The sequence below is a fragment of the Tarenaya hassleriana genome, unplaced genomic scaffold (assembly GCF_000463585.1).
Source record: "Tarenaya hassleriana unplaced genomic scaffold, ASM46358v1 Cleome6, whole genome shotgun sequence".
Taxonomy (NCBI): domain Eukaryota; kingdom Viridiplantae; phylum Streptophyta; class Magnoliopsida; order Brassicales; family Cleomaceae; genus Tarenaya; species Tarenaya hassleriana.
Window position 1 is genome coordinate 3294834 of NW_010968505.1, and position 17795 is coordinate 3312628.

Consider the following 17795-nt stretch of genomic DNA (forward strand, 5'->3'; position numbering starts at 1 on the left):
GATTACTAGGCATGCTTAGAAAATATCTAAATAACGCCTGAAAATGACCATTTGCCATCAGACATTAGGGTAAATATCTCACTTGAACAATTGTTTGCATGAAACTGAGACAAATCACAAATCACATGTTAAAGTTATGGAAGCTGTGTGGAACATCCTCTGCAAGTGTCCAAAGGCTCATCCCAAGAACAAGTACATGAAGAAAAAAAAAAGTGTTTCTTTATCAGTAAAAACTGCATTTTGCATAATGTTAAAACTGATCTCTCTCTCTTTTTTTTTAAAAAAAAAACAAGGGCTGAAAGCATCCATGCTTCAGCAGCAGCATGAAAGCTTTATATGAATGGGAACACCAGATACTCTGAGTAGAACAGATTCCAAATGAAGCGATAAAACCCGGAGATCGCTTCCTGCAGATTCGAATAAAAAAGCATTTGAATCGCCTTCGGAACATTCACAATCCGCAAAAACGTAAATTCCATTTCCGTTATCGCCGATAGTTCTTTCTCGGTGGTAAATAATGAATAAAGGACTTACCTTGGTGTAGTTTGCTTTTTCTAATACCCATGTCTGTAACAAGAAAATGAGACTGATAAGGTGAAAACCCGATATTCCATTGATTCATTGTGAAAAAAACCGACTTTTAAAATTTTCAAGCATAAAGCAAAAGCTTTAGCTTCGGGCATCAAACGGTATTAGTATGAATGTGCAGTTGTATATAGTGTATTTTCAAGCTGCATCTCCAAATATTTTCATAAACTTATGGGGATTAAACTCAAACTGAAGAATTAGAAGAATAGAAAACAAACCTGAAAAATCAAACATGATGCCAAGATCATGTGTGCAGGAATCATTAAGTTACGCCTGAAAACCTGTGAATTTGTAAAGGATAGAGGGCTTAAATGAATGTATTGATGCTGATGCTGATGCTGATGCAGACTAGAATGAAGATTCCTTCACCTGAGGCATGTAGAAAGCAATCAATATGGCGGAAACATAGTTCAGTAGCAGAAGCCCGGAACCGAGGAATGCAATGTTCCTCACTCCAAGCTTTGTAGCTAGGGTTGATATTTGGAACCTGTTGGAAAAAAAAATAATTGAAAGAAGATCGGATAAATGAAGCGAAAACTCTGCTATGGAGGATTTGGTGGGACTGTAGCGGCTTATTAAAAGGGTTTGAAGAAATGCATAATCATGAAATTATTGGCAGGAACTGGTAGGTTCAGGACAGAACATTCTGTGAGTTTTCAAACAAGAATCCTCACCCTTGATTTCCAAAATGTACAAATCTATGACGGCTGAGCCAACAAAAAGAATGGCCAAACTGAACTATGAAAACAGTTGATTAAGTAACCAGAAGCTACTTACTTGCGATCCCCTTCAACGTCTGGAAGATCTTTTGTTATAGCAATGACAAGTGCAAACAATGTCACAAAAGATGTGATGAAAGCCACAGGTGCACTACAACATTGGAAAAAGAGGAATTTATGCTCCACCATATTATGATGGCATGAAAGACCGATTGAATCATCTCAATGTTGTATGAGATGCAAGAAACAATCCAGGCCGGATTTTGAAACTAATCATGCATATGATACAGTTTTGATTAATAGGGCATGCCTTAAACCGGTTAAAAAATGGCCAAGAGCATATGATTGATGGGTTAAACAACATGAAGAAATGTGTAACAAATCAGAAGAGAGAGTCGGTTTCCTTCCTTTGCTTTACCCATATCTCGTCTGTTAATACATGCCTCAGCTCACTATTTCATCTGGTTTATCAAGCACTTGCACTGAAAACTAACTAACCTCCACTGAAATGGAAGTCCAAGAGCAGCTCTTGTGGCATAGTATACACCAAAGTTAAGAAGGAAACCTCGTACCTGAGATAGAAGTGTCAGTTCAATGAAAGCGCAGATTCATATAGAAAAAAATCGAAGCAGAAGAAGATAGCAAAAGACACCAACCGTTGCTATGATAAGAAATGCTGCAACAGGAAATCTTTTCATTCTAAAGGGCGGAACAGAATAGATGGTCCCCAGGAAAAGACCAAGAGAGTATAGGCTTGTAATGAATGGTCCAAAGTTCAAGGCAACAACTGAAACCCCTGCTATCGCAAAGAATATAACCAATGACCATGCAGACTGCACTGAAAGATCCCCTGCTGCGATTGGCAAGTATGGCTTGTTCACCCTGCAGAACGAATACATCCAGTCCGGACCAAATACAAGCTGAATGATCTTGTAATTTACAGGTCAAGATCACATACAGTTTGCATCCCATATGTTACAAAAGCTTCAATTTCAGAAAATGAGAATGATAAGCATGAGCTGAAAACATTTTCCTGGGAAACAAGACCGTACAAACTAGTAGCTTCATATGAGATTCCAAAACTGTGAGAATCTTTTTAATGCACACCGATGTAAAGTCCCAAAATTTCTTGAGATCATAATTCGGCGTTTTGTCAATTATAATTAGCAAAGTCTGTTTGCATTTGTGAAGTCACGTACTTGTCAATTCCAATGTCGTAGATCTGGTTGATGCCAACTATGTAACCATTCCCGCATATAAGAGCAAGAAGGCCTGAAAGTGCCTTGAATACGAGAGACCATTTTATCAGATGAGTGTTCTCTATCAAAGCTCTTCCAACCAAAGCACTGCCAGTAAATTGCAATAAAGAATTTCAGTCAAGATAAATGAGAGGAGAAATATAGAGTAAACCGATATGCAAGCAGTGGTATAAATACTGACGCGGATCCTAAAGCTGTTCCACGAATTGTATGAGGCCTCAGAAATCTCCAGCAAGCATCCTGGAACCGTGCAATTCTGTTCAGCACTGGATCAGACCCAGCAGCACCAACTTGAGAACAGGCCTGAAAGAATGCACTTTCATATCAAGGCCGGAGAAAACCATAAATTAACATTCGTCATTAGAATTACAAGAACATAGAGTATCTTCAAGAAGGCAAAACTGACAAATGACATCTATTCTGTAGAAAAAGAGGAAACATCTCATTCTGTTCCAAGCACTTTTAAAATTTGACAATTGAACAGATCAGTAATGCAACCGTTTCTCCTTCCAGAAGGGGTAGATAGATACACAGCTTTCATGGATCAGAGTTCAACAGCTCTTGAGCAAAACATTAAAAATCACTCAGATTTGATTCCCGGGAATCACTCACACATACTCCCTAAAACAGCTTTTCAAGCTGAACTCAATTCTAGTTTAATTTATCGGCTATAAATGCAACGAAAACATCAGAGGAGTAATCAATAACCCAGTGAAACTCGACAAATTGGAAATGTCAATATGGGGGCATTAGCCATTGGAACAAATTCATATATGATAAACGAAAACGAGTGATTTGCAAAGTCCGGAACTTTATGAAGTTTGGGCATTTCCTGATGATTTATCTCAATCTTCAGTTGCAAGAAAATTGGAAAACCTTGCCCAAAACTTTTCGCCAGTCCAGTTTTCACCAGTCCAGCTTTTAATAACGAAGTTTTCAAGTACAACATTGAAGAATTCGAAAGGTCCAAACAAAAACTATTGACCGCTTTGCTTATATTCCTTTGCGTAATTCTCAACCACAAACAAAACCCAGAATTTAAATTGCAGAAAATACCATACCCGGATCGAGATTTTCCGACAATTAATCGGAACAGGCTTCGACCACATCCTTGGCGTTGACAAGTTAACTAAGCCCACATTTTTCGGACAACTGAAAGGTTTTCCCGCTAAATGCAGCGGAGGCTGATGATGATAAGCTGAAGAGTGCTTTGCCATGGCTGAGAACCGGATACACGATGACTGGGAGATTGAAAGCTCCATAGACGCTCCAACCACACAACTCCTACTATCATGTGCTGTTTTTGAGGACTTGACAAGAAGACGAGGAGCTCGTTTTTTTTTTTTTGGGAGTTTTCTTCTTTTTTTTCAATTTAATATCAGCTAAAAAGGGAAGACGAGATTTTGCAATCTGCCGCCTTAGTTCTTGATATGTGCAAAAAAAAAGCCTCATACTTTTAATTTCACAAAAATGACATCATGTGCGTTTTCCCCTTTTTATCTTGGGGTGTAATGGGCAATGATCAATGACCTAAAGTGAAGATAATCAATGAAAAACGAGATCAATTATATATTTTTCTGACTAAATTCATTCAATAATAAGGGCAGACAAAAACACAACTCCGAAAATATATTTCACATATTGCTTTGGAAATATATATTAAGACGAGCTATGGGGTTTCAGCTTGCGCTGTTGAGTTCTTTGTCTCTGTTTCAGCTTCACCCGAGAGACAAGTCATCGACTTTTTCCGTTGTGTTCCCACTCCATCTGCATTGTCCACGACAATTACTAGGGAAACTTCAGTTCCAGCTTATGTGGAAGTACTTGAGTTCATTGTCTGAATCATCCCCCACTTCGTTTTCCTTGTCCATGACTATGTCCAATGTAGCTTCAGTTTCAAATTTCTCTGATGCATAGGTTGGAGAGTTTATTACAGAAACTTCATCTTCATCTGCCTTGTCCATCACTACTGAGTTCATTATCCGTGTCATCATCTCTTCATCCTTCTTGTCCTTGACAATTTTTGGTGGAAGTTCAGTTTCAGAGTGTTCTCTCTTCATCGATATTGTCGTTAACTTTAGTTTCTGAAACTTTGTTTTCAGCAGCCGTTGATATATGAGTTCTTGATTCCATAGTCTTTGATGCCTCCTTTCTATCCTCATCCATTACCATAACTTCTGGAGCATTAGTTTCAGTTCCCTCTGATAAATGACCTTTAATGTTATTTGTTTTGTCTCCTTTGCTAAACACTTCGGCTCTTCGAGCTTCCTCATCTTTTAGCTCAACGTTTTCCTTAACATCGTTTCTCATATCACCTTTAGAACCTTTCCTTGCAGCTTCCTCCTCACCATCTTTTAAGCCATTCTCTGATTCTTTGGCGTCGTCTTCCGGTGCTTTCATTGTAGTTTGATCTAGCGAATCAGCCTCTGAGTTCTTACCCTCCAAGTTTTCATCTTCAACCTTTCCTATGAATTCAACTTTCTTTCCCGTTTCTTCAGATGCAACAGCCGTTGAGTGTGCAGTATCCTTTATTTGTCTATCAACTTCATCTTTTGGTTTGATTACTAAAGGCCCCAGCTTTGCATCAATATCCTTGACTAGACTGGTTAGAGACCTTGCATCTCTGGATTCAGATAACCGGTAGACAGCTGCAACACAAACAACGTAGGATTTGCATCAATATCCTTCACGTTTGTTTTTCTGCGCCCCATGCAACTCTGCTTAGAAATATGGCTCTGCATTGTTCTCATACTCAAAAGGAAAATCTACCAAACGTGTAAAGCTTCCTGCTATACAGTGGCTGACTGATCATTTTCTAGGACCTTATTAAGACTCTCCTTGCTGTTCATGGAATCATTCCCATTCTGCAAATGTCAAAGAACATTGATAATTAAAAGATCCTCTGAAAGAAAGGCTACGCTGATCTTGGTTCATTCTTATTTTCGTTTTTTGTTTTCCTTTTCATGGACTTGCTATGATTTATGAGGTGCATTTTCTAACTCAAATGCTTTCTTGATGATACGGAATATTCAAGTCCAGAATCCAATCTAAACCTGAACTGCGCTTATTACATGGGTGGGATAGCCATGACCATCAGAAAGGTAACTCCTAAACTTGCAGTGAGTTTTACCAAAATCTATCACGATAGAAATTTCATAAGTTCACCAAGAATCCTAAAAGAAATTGTTATTTTCTTAATGTATTTTCTTTGTTGAGCTACTTGTGCCTAATGAAGTAACAAGCTTCATCTTATGAGCTTATCCAAATAAATAGTTAAGAGCTCCATGAAACAAGAGATTTTCCGCATTTCGCAGGCTCAAGCCACAAAGATATTAGATGGGGACATGCTTGCACAGTTCCTGGAGCTTACAAGTTTACAGCAAGAGGCAGTATTATCGACGGAACTGCCATCTCAAAGTTGTTTGAAATCAAGTTCAAAACTTCAGTCTCCTCCTCCAAATCTCCTGTTACACCGAGTCGTCCAGTTGCTCGAGCGTGTCCACTATGCCTTGAACTAAGTCACTATCTCCCCTTAACTCGAAGGGATCGAGAGAGAGAGAGAAGACATACCCGAGAGGCAGAAGCTGAAAACAGTTCCACGATTTGAAAGGAAAAAGGGTGAGAACCCTTGTGTTTGGGCCTTTTATTACTCTCTTTAGGTTTTGGGGAAACTAGGGTTTTGTTTTGTGTCGCATGAGGAAGGAATAAAAGAACACAATTATTTCAATTAAAAATAGATGTAGATACATAGGGCATCGGAAATCGGGTGAAAATGACCCGGTTGGGCCAATTTGGATCGAGTCGGGTTTTCTAATGGGCGGAGATGGGTTCACGAAATGGACTGCTTGCATTTGGAAAAAAAAATATATAAGCCCAAAAGTGGAACGTTCTCGAATCGATGCGAGGTGTTGTAGAAATTCAGAAAGCTCTCGTATTGTCTAGAACACACGAGAGCGAGAGGAGAGAGAGATTGATTCGGCGGTAGGAACTGTGTTTCTCTTGCAGGTTCAGGTTTGTGGTTGTCTTCGGTCTTCGCCTGTTTGTTTCTGCGATGAATTTATCTTCGTCTGTATGGTTTTGGTTTGCAAATGTTACGATTTCGTCTATCGGTTTTGCAACATTCGTCATCCTCGATGCGATTGCTTGTGCGATTTTGTTGTCCCGTGATCACCGTTAATTATACGCATCATCGGATTTTTCTCTGTAGAATGATACGAATTATCCTATAGATCATTGCTTTTCTCTTTATTGTTTCCTAAACCTTTGTTTTTTGGGGGGTTGGCGGGAAAATTGGAAGAGTAACACCGTTGTTTTGATTAGATTGCTTTGGCTGGCTCCTAGGTTTCTTTTCCGCAGTAGGATGATTTAGCTTCGTGAAAATTGATTTCACCGAATTACTCTGTTGCTTCATTTTTCTCTGTTTATAGTAGTACAAATCCGAAATCCTCATTTTGAAATATAGAAATGCCTGATTCCATGCCTGATCTGATACTTGCTGGTGTTCAGTGATAAATGGGGAGGAGCTATAGCTACAGCCCTTCTCCTCCGAGGGATTATGGAAGAGGACGCAGAAGCCCAAGCTTAATGGGCAGTTATAGGGGTCGGAGTAGGGATGCCCCGACCAGTCTCCTGGTTCGCAACCTTCGCCATGACTGCAGGTTTGTGCATTACTAATCAGCATGCATGATTATTTGTACGTACATTCACTAATGCCCGTTTGTAACAATCGGTTGATCTTGACCGGAAGCAAGAGCCTTTCTGCTTTCATCTGTGGAGGGCTGATTTGTGGAGAAAGATGAGAAGATAACCCATTGACTTATCCATTTCAGGCCTGATGATCTCCGAAGGCCATTTGGACGGTTTGGTCGCCTTAAGGATATCTATTTGCCTCGAGATTATTACTCTGGGTAAGCATTCTAGAAATTGTCCTTTTTTAGTGATGATAGACTGATAGTATTTGTTCTCACTATTGTCTTCTGTGCATTTTTTACCTCGTCTCTGTATGGCCTCTCTTGTGTGTATGGTCATGTAATTGTTTCTTTATCATGGATTGTTTGTTCATCAAAGTTTGGTTGTTTTTATTGGAAGTGTTGAAGACCAATGAAGTAGAAAGACTAATGTGCATGAGATCGATGAAGTAATAAGAGTTCATTGTTGGAGCATCATCGAGTAATGAGTACTGTCAAGGACATTTTAGTCCGACAAGATTGAGAAGGAAGTTGGTTTTGGTTTCATTTTGAAGATGTTCGAGTGTTGAAGAGTCGAAGTCAGTGTTAGTACAATGGCTTCGAAAAAGGTTAGGAGCCACATGATTATATTTATTTGGCTCTTTCAAAGCCTCAGGGTGGCCTGACTGGTTGTATCTTGAGATTTTTCTGGGATCCATTTCGGCTTCTTCTGAAATTTCAGTTGCCATATCTGGTCTTATATGAGAGAGATACATATGTTTATATTTGTATTACAGATGATAACCCCTCAAGTTTGCAGGGAACCCCGTGGCTTTGGCTTTGTGCAGTACTATGATCCTGCTGATGCTGCAGATGCAAAATATCATTTGGATGGATATGTTCTTCTTGGCCGTGAAATTACTGTTGTGTTTGCTGAGGAGAACAGAAAGAAGCCTTATGAAATGAGAGCTCGAGAACGACAAAGGTTAGCTCGAATCTCACATGATTTTGTTGGTTGATTCTATCCCACATTTCCTTCCTACTGTCCATAACAACAAAGGTTTAGCAAATCAGTGCTTCTTTTGACAAAACAGCTAATAAGAAACTGAATTCCTTTTTGCCAGGAGCAGAGGTTGTACGAGATCTCCGCTGGGTTATTTCCAGTCTCCTCGCTACAGACGGAGCTATTCTCGTTCACCACATGACAGAAGAAGCTATTCTCGGAGCCCATACAGGCGGAGCTACTCTCGGTCACTGCCACGCTATGAAAGAGGCTATTCAAGGTACACCCTCCCTAGCATGATTTCTTCATTTACCATACAAAGATTCAAGTGGAACTTTCCGTCTCGGAACCCTTTTCCTCAAATTATCATGTTATGTTTGGTTGGGCAGGTCGGTTTCCCCGGCAGAGAGGAGGCAGTCATACTCAAGGTCTCCATATGGGTCGAGGAGCAGAAGCCAAAGTCCAATCCGGGGCAGAAGCCTAAGCCCCGGATACTCGAGGTAACTTTGGCTTTTAAACCATGAATATGATGAGAACACTCCCAACGAGCAGCAAGAGAGTTTTATAGATGAATCCTTTCGGTATTGTTGTGGGAGCGGTTCTTTATGCTTCGACATAGTTATGTATAATCATCATTTGGACCGACCTTATCTACATGAACAAAAGCCTATTTCGGTTTGGGATATTGTCTCTGCTGTTACTAGGAACTTTTGCCCTTGAAGGACATCCTGTGCGTTTGGTTCCAACTTCTTTGGAATTACGTCTGCATGTGTTTTACGTACCCGTTTGAATCATTTATAATTTCTCATGATTGTTTGAGCACGCACCGAAGTCAAAATGTGGAATTATATTTGTGATTAGACACTAATCTCGAATCATTAGTTAGCATACCCATTATCTGATTCTGATGTCATGTATCATACATGATGTATGGTGTGGTTAATAGAACCACATTAGGGGTGGTCATTCGAATAATGAATACACTAGATTTGATTTAAAAATTAATTGGATATAATTTTTTTAAAAAAGGTGTAAAACTCGGTAACTTAATCAAAAAATGATTAAAAATGCGGAAAACTTCTTAGAAAATGAATAATTTTATTGGAACTGTTCTGAATACAATTGGAGTAATGAAGATAAATTTATTTACATTTTATTTGAAAATAATCAAATAGAAATTTGGGGGTGAATCTAACTGTTCATAGGAGGGGATGAAAAACATTTATGGTAAATCCCATTTTGCAGGTCAAACAACTTTTGTTCAGTATCATGGCAATGTATTTTGACTCAATGTGATTCACGGGCTTGGTTTCTTTACCAGTTTGGAAAATTTTACTTTTCAGCCATTTTTTTCACGCTTCAGAATTTTTTTAAAAAATGTGTTTGGGAGGACCTTAAAAAAATCGTTTTTTAGTCCATGAATTTAAGTTTTCCTCATTTTAGCCGACGGTAAATGTTGAATTTACCGTTAACAAACTGTTTTGAAAAAAAAATTAAAGAAAATATTAAATCAACCAATGAATTATCTCATTGTATTTGAATTCTTTGGATATGATTCGAATAAAATTCTATTATATTTAAATTCCTATAAAATTCACCCTAAAGTCAAACGCCATAACAATGCTTCTAAATTTTTTTTTCTAAAAATTTACCAATCTTTTATCCGACTATATTTTTCAGAAGATAAAAAAAATTGTGAATACCCCTCTTCAAACGAGATCTGAACCTGAGTCGAAAAGTTAATAATACTTCAAGTTAATTGCATATATATATATATGTATATATTAAAATTTTTCGTGGTAGGATTCATGAGTAATTAATCTATTTAAGATGGATCAAAAGAGAAAGGAGCGGTCCATTTTGTTTCGCTACTATGAAAATATTCAAGTTCATACCGTTTTTTATGTGATCATCATCATCATCATCACCATCATGATCATCATCATGGAGTTAAATTTTGGTCGGCATTCATTATCAGAAGGGTAGCCATATTAACTGTTTTGTCTCATCTGCAAGATGACCGTCCAAGAAATATGTTTCCATCCTAAATTTTCCAACAAAAAAAAAACAAATTGTAAAAAACGAACGAAACTACCAGACACAGCAATTATTGCAAAATATAGAAAGACGTGGACACGTCACCTCTTCTTGCGTCCCTTGTAATTCCCCCCTTGTAACCAAATCTGTGAACCAATTCCTTTTCCCCCTTCAATATATATATAACCATAAAAAATATTAACGTACGAAATAAAATAAGCTTTTTTTTTTATGAAGATCATACATTCTTCAATATATTTTTTTTTCATTTAGCATTAGAAGAATGAATTTTGCGTGTGAATAATAGACCTTTTATTAGGCCACTATTAAAAAGTTACTTTTTTTGTGTCAGAAGCGTAAATTTCATAGGTATATACTACAACACGATATATATATATAAATACATACATATATATATATATCAAAAAATGATCCAATATTATATGATAATTACGTGTCTAAAACAGTTTTTATAGAATTCAAATAAAGATCTAAATTTGGAATTCAAGATGTAGGTGTAACACATAAATGTCTCGATGCTAGGCACTAAATCAGAAAATAAATAAATACTTTGTGGACCAATTTTTTCTGACATATTTGTAAAAAGGTTTATCAATTTCTCTCGTAGATTCAAATAATAGTTTAAATTTGTGGTATATCCAAAATTTAAAATAAACATTTGGAGAGAAAAAAAAACTTTACAAAGGACCTTTTATTGGCCCCTTTATATATCCATCCCCCGCTTTATACCAACAAAGCATATGTTATATTCTATGACATACAAGTAGAATCTCTCTCTCTCTCTCTCTCTCTCTCTCTCTCTGCTTTATTTTTACTTTGCAACATTGAGTGATGGGTCCAAAAGCTTTTTAATGGGGTCTATGTCGAAATAACTGCTTTGTTTACACCCACACAAGACTTTGAAAAGACTGACAAACTGCGGGTTAAAGCCCCTTGCACGTGCCAACTTGGCATTTGGGGGTTAACCTAATTTACAGAATTTACTTTTTTTTTTTTATGAAATATTTTGGACCTTATTTTAACGGTTCATATTCGATTAGCTGTTAAGATTATCAAAAGTTAGTGAGCCATGTTCTCGTATTGCTCCCTCCCGTATAAGTTTTAGTGCGTGAAATCATTGGCTTTAATCGAATTAATTATTGAAAATCATGCAAAAATACGTGATGTTTTTTATTATGTAAAAAATATATGAAAACAAATGTTATGGACTAATCACTAATCACTAATCCTCAACTATTGATGAGAACAGCCAATTCCATTTTCCATTTCGTTTGATATTTATATTAAATATTTGAAGCGATAATTTGTCAATTTGTATTGAACCAAAAATTAAAAAAATAAATAGATTTGCTTAGGACCATAGTAATTTTTTAGATATTTTTGTTATTCAAAATTTACAAAAAAATAGATTTAAAAAAAATTAATGAGAAAACTTATTTATCTAGAAATTTTGCTTGAATAATGCTTGAATTTTTTGCTAATCTCTCTCGTTTTTTTAGCGACGAGATCCCATTTATTTGGAGGATGAGGTCCCACGATTCTCCATAAAACCTTCTCCAACCTATTTTATCAAATTCCCAATTAAATAAAATATAACATATGATTTCGGTAACTAACGGATTGAGAGAATGCAACTAAGAATTTGATTTGTTGATATTTCAAAACATTATAATATTCGAACCATATCTATGAGATTTCAGTTGCATCTCATGTCAAAGCAAATCTCTAATTTAGTGGATATAAATCACAAGCCATGAGATTGGGTATTAAAGGTCAACTATAAGTAAATTGTTATTTTCTTGGGAATTCTTGCAAGCAAATCATGAATTGTTTTTTTTTTTTTCCATTAGCTTCATCTTTGGTTCTCCTTTTACTTTCATTTACATTGCAATTTTTAGTAATATGTCCCTCCCCCCTATTTTAAGAATTTGAAAATCTTCATTTTGATCCGGTAAAATGAAAAATAATTTCGAAGCAATTCATAGCGAATAAGCAAAATTTAAAATTTTGTTATTAATTTATCGGGCTCAAACCTTATCAAATGGAATCCAAACGAATATATATTTGGTTTTTTTTATAATGGTTTTTGTAAATATGAACTAATAGGAATTAGCCGAGCCTATATATATAATTGCACCTTCCTTGAATTTTCCATGTGGGGTTGAACCATCACATCCAAAGCCCCCACTAAAATATGAAATTTAATAACATAAGACTGAATATTATAAAACGTTAAAACCTATATAAAAAAATAAAAGGAGGAAGAAGATGGTGACCCAAAATTACCAATGCCTTTGAACCTTTTCAGATATGGCAAGAGAGAGAGAGAGAGAGAGAGAGAGAGAGAGAAACTAACAAACAATGAAAAGGAAAGGCGAACTACACGCACTAAGGCTATAAGCTGCGTGCCAACAAAGTGAGAGAGAACCCACATTTGAACAATATTCAAAAAAAAAAAAAACTCAAAGCATTGAGAAGAAGAAGAAGAAGAAGAAAGAGTGGTCATCATGAGCCGTTTGGCTCCATTGTTGGAAGAGCCGATCGAAGAAGGAGAAGGAGGAGGAGACGCGCAAAGAGGCAGAACCAAACCATTTTCATGGAGAAAATGGGTGAAAACACATTTCTCCTTCATGGGTTTTCACCCAAAATCAGATATCAAAGTCCTTTTGAGCGTCATTGGATGCCCTCTTTTCCCCGTTCCCCCTCTTCCCAAAATCTCTCTCCATGAGGTCCCTCTCTCTCTCTCTCTCTCTCTCTCTCTCTCTCAGTTCTTCTTCTTCTTCTTCTTCTTGGTTTCCATTCTATCTTTTTAGGGTTCGCACCAAGAACGAATATACGATGTGATAGATCACAACAAATCTCTTATGATCTCATGCCTTATCCCTTTTTGTGTGTGTGTGTGTGTGTTTTGTTTCCTTGTTATTTAAGAAATCTTCTTCAATTAAACTGTTTTTTTTCCTAATTAATTTGGGGGAAAATGGTAAAAACACTCCAAACAATACAACTTTTTTTTAATACGAAAAAATTAGTTAAATAGACATTTTCTATACAAAAATATATATAAAAAGAGTAACTGGGTTTTTTTTAATAATTCCAATTAATCAATTTAAACTATTCTTTAATACTTTTTAAATTTTCTATTTTGTATAAGAGATTTTAATGATTCATGAAAATTCTAATGTTTGAATTTTTCTACACCTGTTTTCATAATTTTTTTTTTTTTTTTGTTGAATGTTTTCATAAATTTATTGTGGTAAATATGTGGTTTGTCTGATTTCAAACATAAGGTAGATCAACCACTTCAGTAACAAAAGTCACTGATGGAAAAATGGTCCTCCTTCTTTGAATTATCCTCATTACCCCAACATAAAAAGTTAAAAATCACATCCTAAATCCGTAATATTATAAATTATCAGTTTATATTATTAAATAATGCGATTTCATAAATTAAAAAAATTACGGAATATTTTGGTAGGTATCATCATCAGCACAATACATAATACAACACTTCACGGCGGCGACCGGGTGCAAGAAATTGGTCGGGAGAGTGAAAAACACATTCGTCACCGGCAAAATCGCGATGGCTATGTGCGACGAACTCGGCGGCGGCGGTGGCTCGGCCGTGGCCCACAAGGGCCGGTTCGTAATGTGGCAGATGTTTCCCGACAAGTGGCTGATCGAATTAGTCCGCTAAGGGAACTCTACGGCCTCTACGCCGCTCCCTACAGGTATATATATATATATATATGACAAGTAAATATTGAATATATATATATATATATTAAACTTGTTATCTATACTTTTTTTAACGATTTGTTGTTATTTATAGCTTAAATACGTAAAATTAATACCGAATTTTAATTTTTAAAATAAAATACACAAACTTTTTTTGACTACTAGTTTAAATCATGGATTTTACGAGAACTTAAAAATTTTACAGAGAATTTCACAAAACCTCCAAAAAAAAGCTACAAGTCAAATAAGCATCAAATATCATATAGTTTTTTTTTTAGAATATTTGTAAAACTCATGATTTTGTAAAAGTTCTTATATTTTTTGGAATTTAAAAATTGTATATTAATCAAATAAATTTTAACAGATATTTATATAATTTTTTTATATGTTTGAGATATCATATTTTACCGTCTATTGAAATTTTTAATTTAAAAAGTGGGTGAACGATAAGATGTTTTTCATAGCGCACATAAATTGCTATTTATAGCATTGTGTTCAAGGTGTGAAACTATAATAACATGAAACCATTATATACGGTCCAACATTTAAAATATTTTAAAATAATAATCATACTTTCTGTCCCCTTTTTCCCGTGAGCACTTTCCATTCGAATTATATTATTTTATCTTTAATTAATTAGCGAGGGGCGTATTAATCAGCTAATTTGTTGGATCTGAAATTTGGTGTAGCGGCAATTGCCTGCTAGCTCTTGTACCTTTGCTCATCTATCACGTGCCTATCACGTGCCTGCTAATTTTACGACATTGATCAGATTCTTTTAGGTTTCGGGAAAAGAGACGTTTTCGTAATAATTTAATTTTATTTGGTACGTCTTTAAATAAAAATAAGGAAAAAAAAAATTTCCCAATGATTTTTTATCACTGGTATTTATATTCCTCGCAGTAATAAAAACCCACTTTTCGTCTTTGATTTGTTCGAAATGGAAGTTGTCTTAATATTAAAGTATTTTTTTCCAAAAAGCTTTTTTTCTTGTTAATCTTAAATTTGTTTTTGGAAAAGGGTATTTTTTATTTATTTATGAATATTAATTTTATAATTTTGTAATTTTAGATCAGATAAATTATATGAGACCTACTTGATGGTAAACATAAAAAAAAAACAAAACAACTTTGCAATGTTAACCTTGTAAATTTACTTTCTGAATCACAAAAAAAAAGTAAATTTTACATTTTTAGAAAAATCACATTAATTCATCAAGCCTTTTTTACTAATGAGAAACTTAGAAAATTCAAGATTCCAAGTTGGATCCAATCCCAATTGCTTTAGACACCTATTGTATTTATATATATATATATGCCTATGTATATATATAGGGGCTAAAACATTGTTTTACCAAGAGAAGGGGACCATTCACACACAATTCAGACACAATTCACAAACATTGCCTATGTAATTGTGTGTGAATGGTCCCCTTCTCTTGGTACATATATAAAAACAATAATGATACGTTTGACCCATAACCATTCTAATATTTCTTTTTTTTTTCTTATTATAAAAAAATGGACACAAGATTTGATGGGTAGTGTTTGCTTTTATATTCGTGAATCGTCAGCTATGTCGGATATCTACCCTCTTGGCTTGGTTGTGGTCCTTACTGCTATTGGTGCTGAGAACGCATCTTCCTTGACACTTTGTTTTCAAAACCCATAATCATCATGTAATAACAACAAACAAATAGATACTTCTAATGTATCCATAAAAAAAAGTTAATTATTTCAAGTGAATTTGTCACAAAAATTTAAATATATTGTATTTTGTAAAAAAAAAATAGGCGGCAATAGATAGGGGTTGAACAAATTATCCAAAAATTTGACATTCACAAATATCAAATATTTATTTTTTGAATCCAACACTAGATGACTTAGGTTACCCAAAAAAAAACATTAGATGACTTAACCGGTAAAGAAAGAATCAAAATTCCTTTCAAATCCGGATTCAAGTATTCACTTGGAGAGTGTCATTCATATGAGTTTTTCTAATTTTTTGGGAGATATAGTCAAAGCGAAAGTCCGATAAACTTCCAGAATATCTTAAAAAAAATGATATTCTGATCATTTTTTAGCAACGTTATGTATAAAGTTATATCCGTATTAGATAATTTATCTTATCTAATATGATTCGGATAATAAATAAGTATGGTTTTTTGAATATTTATTATAATTAATAATGACAACGGAATGGATATTTAATGCAATAATTAAGGGATTGGACCCGTTGACGATATCGTCGGTATTCTCGTCCGCGCAATTTGTCGGGGAAAAGCAGATGGGAGGGGACGATTGCTTCGTGCTCAAGTTATCGACCGACCAAACCGATCTGACGAGGCGCAGCGACTCGACCGCCGAGATGATCAAACACGTCGCCTTCGGCTACTTCAGCCAAAGGAGCGGCCTGCTGGTCTACTTGGACGACTCCTCCTTGACCAGGTAATCTCGATTATCTCCTTAATTAATCGTCATTAGTACTGCTAATCTAACCAATTAGAAACTTGTTTTGAGCAGAGAATATTGGAACTTGTTATGATTAGTGGAGATTAATCACTTATCTATAGATAAAGGTGTACGTTTCCTTTTTTTTTTAATTTGGAAAACCGAATCCGAATGATATGTAATCGTATATGGAACGAAGTTGATCGATGTGAAAATTAATTGAAAATTTAAACTAAATATAATTAAATTAAAATTTTAAAATACAAATCTTTTAAAACAAGTGAAGATTTTTTCGATAAAACTAATTTGAACCCGATTCTAAAACAATATGTAACATAAAATCGAATAAATACAATTAAAAAAATAAAAATAGGCAAATGTATCAGAAATGTTGACCTCTGCTTTTAATAGATCAAATCCATGAATATTCTGTTTCAGGGTTGATAAACTGTACCCTAATCGTCCAAAATTAATAAATTATAAAAAAAAATAAGCGTTTTTATTTTATTATTGATAATTGAGTGGATGTAAATAGATAACATAATTTTAATAGAATTCCACACACAAAAAAATATAATTTTTAGTAAAATTTTAAAAAAAATACTTACCTTATAAACAAAACAAATGAATGTCGATTATTTTTTTATTCGTATCTACGTATTATTATATATATGTATATGTATATTGTTTTGCAGAATCCAAATACCGGGAACTCTTCCAACGTACTGGGAGACATCGATGAGCACATGGATCGAAGACTATAAGGCGATCGAAGGCAGCGAAGTAGTGATCGCACACTCTGGTCGGACAAATGCCCTTATCTCCACTTTTGGAGATTCTTCCAAGGGAGGAATCTCCGTCACCAAGATGCAAGAGACTTGGTCCATCGACGATGTCGCCTTCAACGTTCAAGGCCTTTCTCCCGATTGCTTCATTGCCCCTAAAGAAATCAAGACTGAATTTCACCCCGACAGAAGAATGTCCTCGTTCTCGATCGGATCTGATCTGATCGATTAGGGTTTTTTTTTTTTGTGGTTCTTGTTCTCGTTCTTGTTGTTCTTGGGTTTCCAAAGTAAAAATGCTATAGTGTGAAAGTCTTTTCCTTTTCCAAGTGTCGTGTTCAGACAAAGAAAACCAGAGAGAGAGAGAGCGAGAGCGAGAGCGAGAAGATGATGTCGGCATTTGCTTTGCATCGTTATAGCCGATGCGTTTCCCGCCTAAAATCTCTGCATTGTGGGATCAATCGATTCGGTCCTCGGCTCTTCTCCACCTCCACAGCGGCTGAGGATCGTGACGGCGGTTGCCCAACGGGTCCG

General features: G+C 35.6%; 5 protein-coding genes across 6 annotated transcripts in view; 3 read left to right on the forward strand and 2 right to left on the reverse strand.

The window, feature by feature from the left end:
• Positions 1-64: 64 nt before the first annotated feature.
• On the reverse strand, positions 65-3918 carry LOC104799273 (homogentisate solanesyltransferase, chloroplastic). Its single transcript, XM_010521695.1, has 10 exons — positions 3628-3918; positions 2748-2869; positions 2507-2653; positions 1964-2189; positions 1806-1879; positions 1366-1458; positions 958-1075; positions 807-869; positions 535-567; positions 65-407 (listed from the first exon to the last, which is right to left on the reverse strand). The coding sequence occupies exons 1-10, from the start codon at positions 3826-3828 to the stop codon at positions 333-335; spliced, it is 1152 nt and encodes a 383-aa protein (XP_010519997.1). The 5' UTR covers positions 3829-3918; the 3' UTR covers positions 65-332.
• Positions 3919-4117: 199 nt separating this feature from the next.
• Positions 4118-6254, reverse strand: LOC104799274. The gene is made up of 3 exons (XM_010521696.1): positions 5937-6254; positions 5336-5430; positions 4118-5214 (listed from the first exon to the last, which is right to left on the reverse strand). The coding sequence occupies exons 2-3, from the start codon at positions 5376-5378 to the stop codon at positions 4607-4609; spliced, it is 651 nt and encodes a 216-aa protein (XP_010519998.1). The 5' UTR covers positions 5379-5430; positions 5937-6254; the 3' UTR covers positions 4118-4606.
• Positions 6255-6474: 220 nt separating this feature from the next.
• On the forward strand, positions 6475-9017 carry LOC104799276 (serine/arginine-rich SC35-like splicing factor SCL33). Its single transcript, XM_010521697.1, has 6 exons — positions 6475-6577; positions 7073-7224; positions 7396-7473; positions 8054-8218; positions 8358-8516; positions 8626-9017. The coding sequence occupies exons 2-6, from the start codon at positions 7079-7081 to the stop codon at positions 8738-8740; spliced, it is 663 nt and encodes a 220-aa protein (XP_010519999.1). The 5' UTR covers positions 6475-6577; positions 7073-7078; the 3' UTR covers positions 8741-9017.
• Positions 9018-12583: 3566 nt separating this feature from the next.
• LOC104799277 lies at positions 12584-17585 on the forward strand. The gene is given in 5 exon segments (XM_010521698.2): positions 12584-13023; positions 13770-13982; positions 13984-14022; positions 16253-16476; positions 17175-17585. Coding segments are annotated over 5 exon segments (1020 nt in total). The 5' UTR covers positions 12584-12801; the 3' UTR covers positions 17497-17585.
• A 37-nt stretch (positions 17586-17622) lies between these two features.
• The window catches only part of LOC104799279 (histone-lysine N-methyltransferase ATXR4), a 3275-nt gene continuing 3102 nt past the window's right edge, over positions 17623-17795 (forward strand). For both annotated transcript variants that reach the window (XR_769550.2, XM_010521706.2), the window contains exon 1: positions 17623-17790. Coding sequence is in view for 1 of the 2 variants with exons in the window: in XM_010521706.2 (XP_010520008.1) it covers positions 17649-17790 (142 nt within the window). In the remaining variant the exon portion in view is untranslated. The remainder of the gene's footprint in view (positions 17791-17795) is intronic.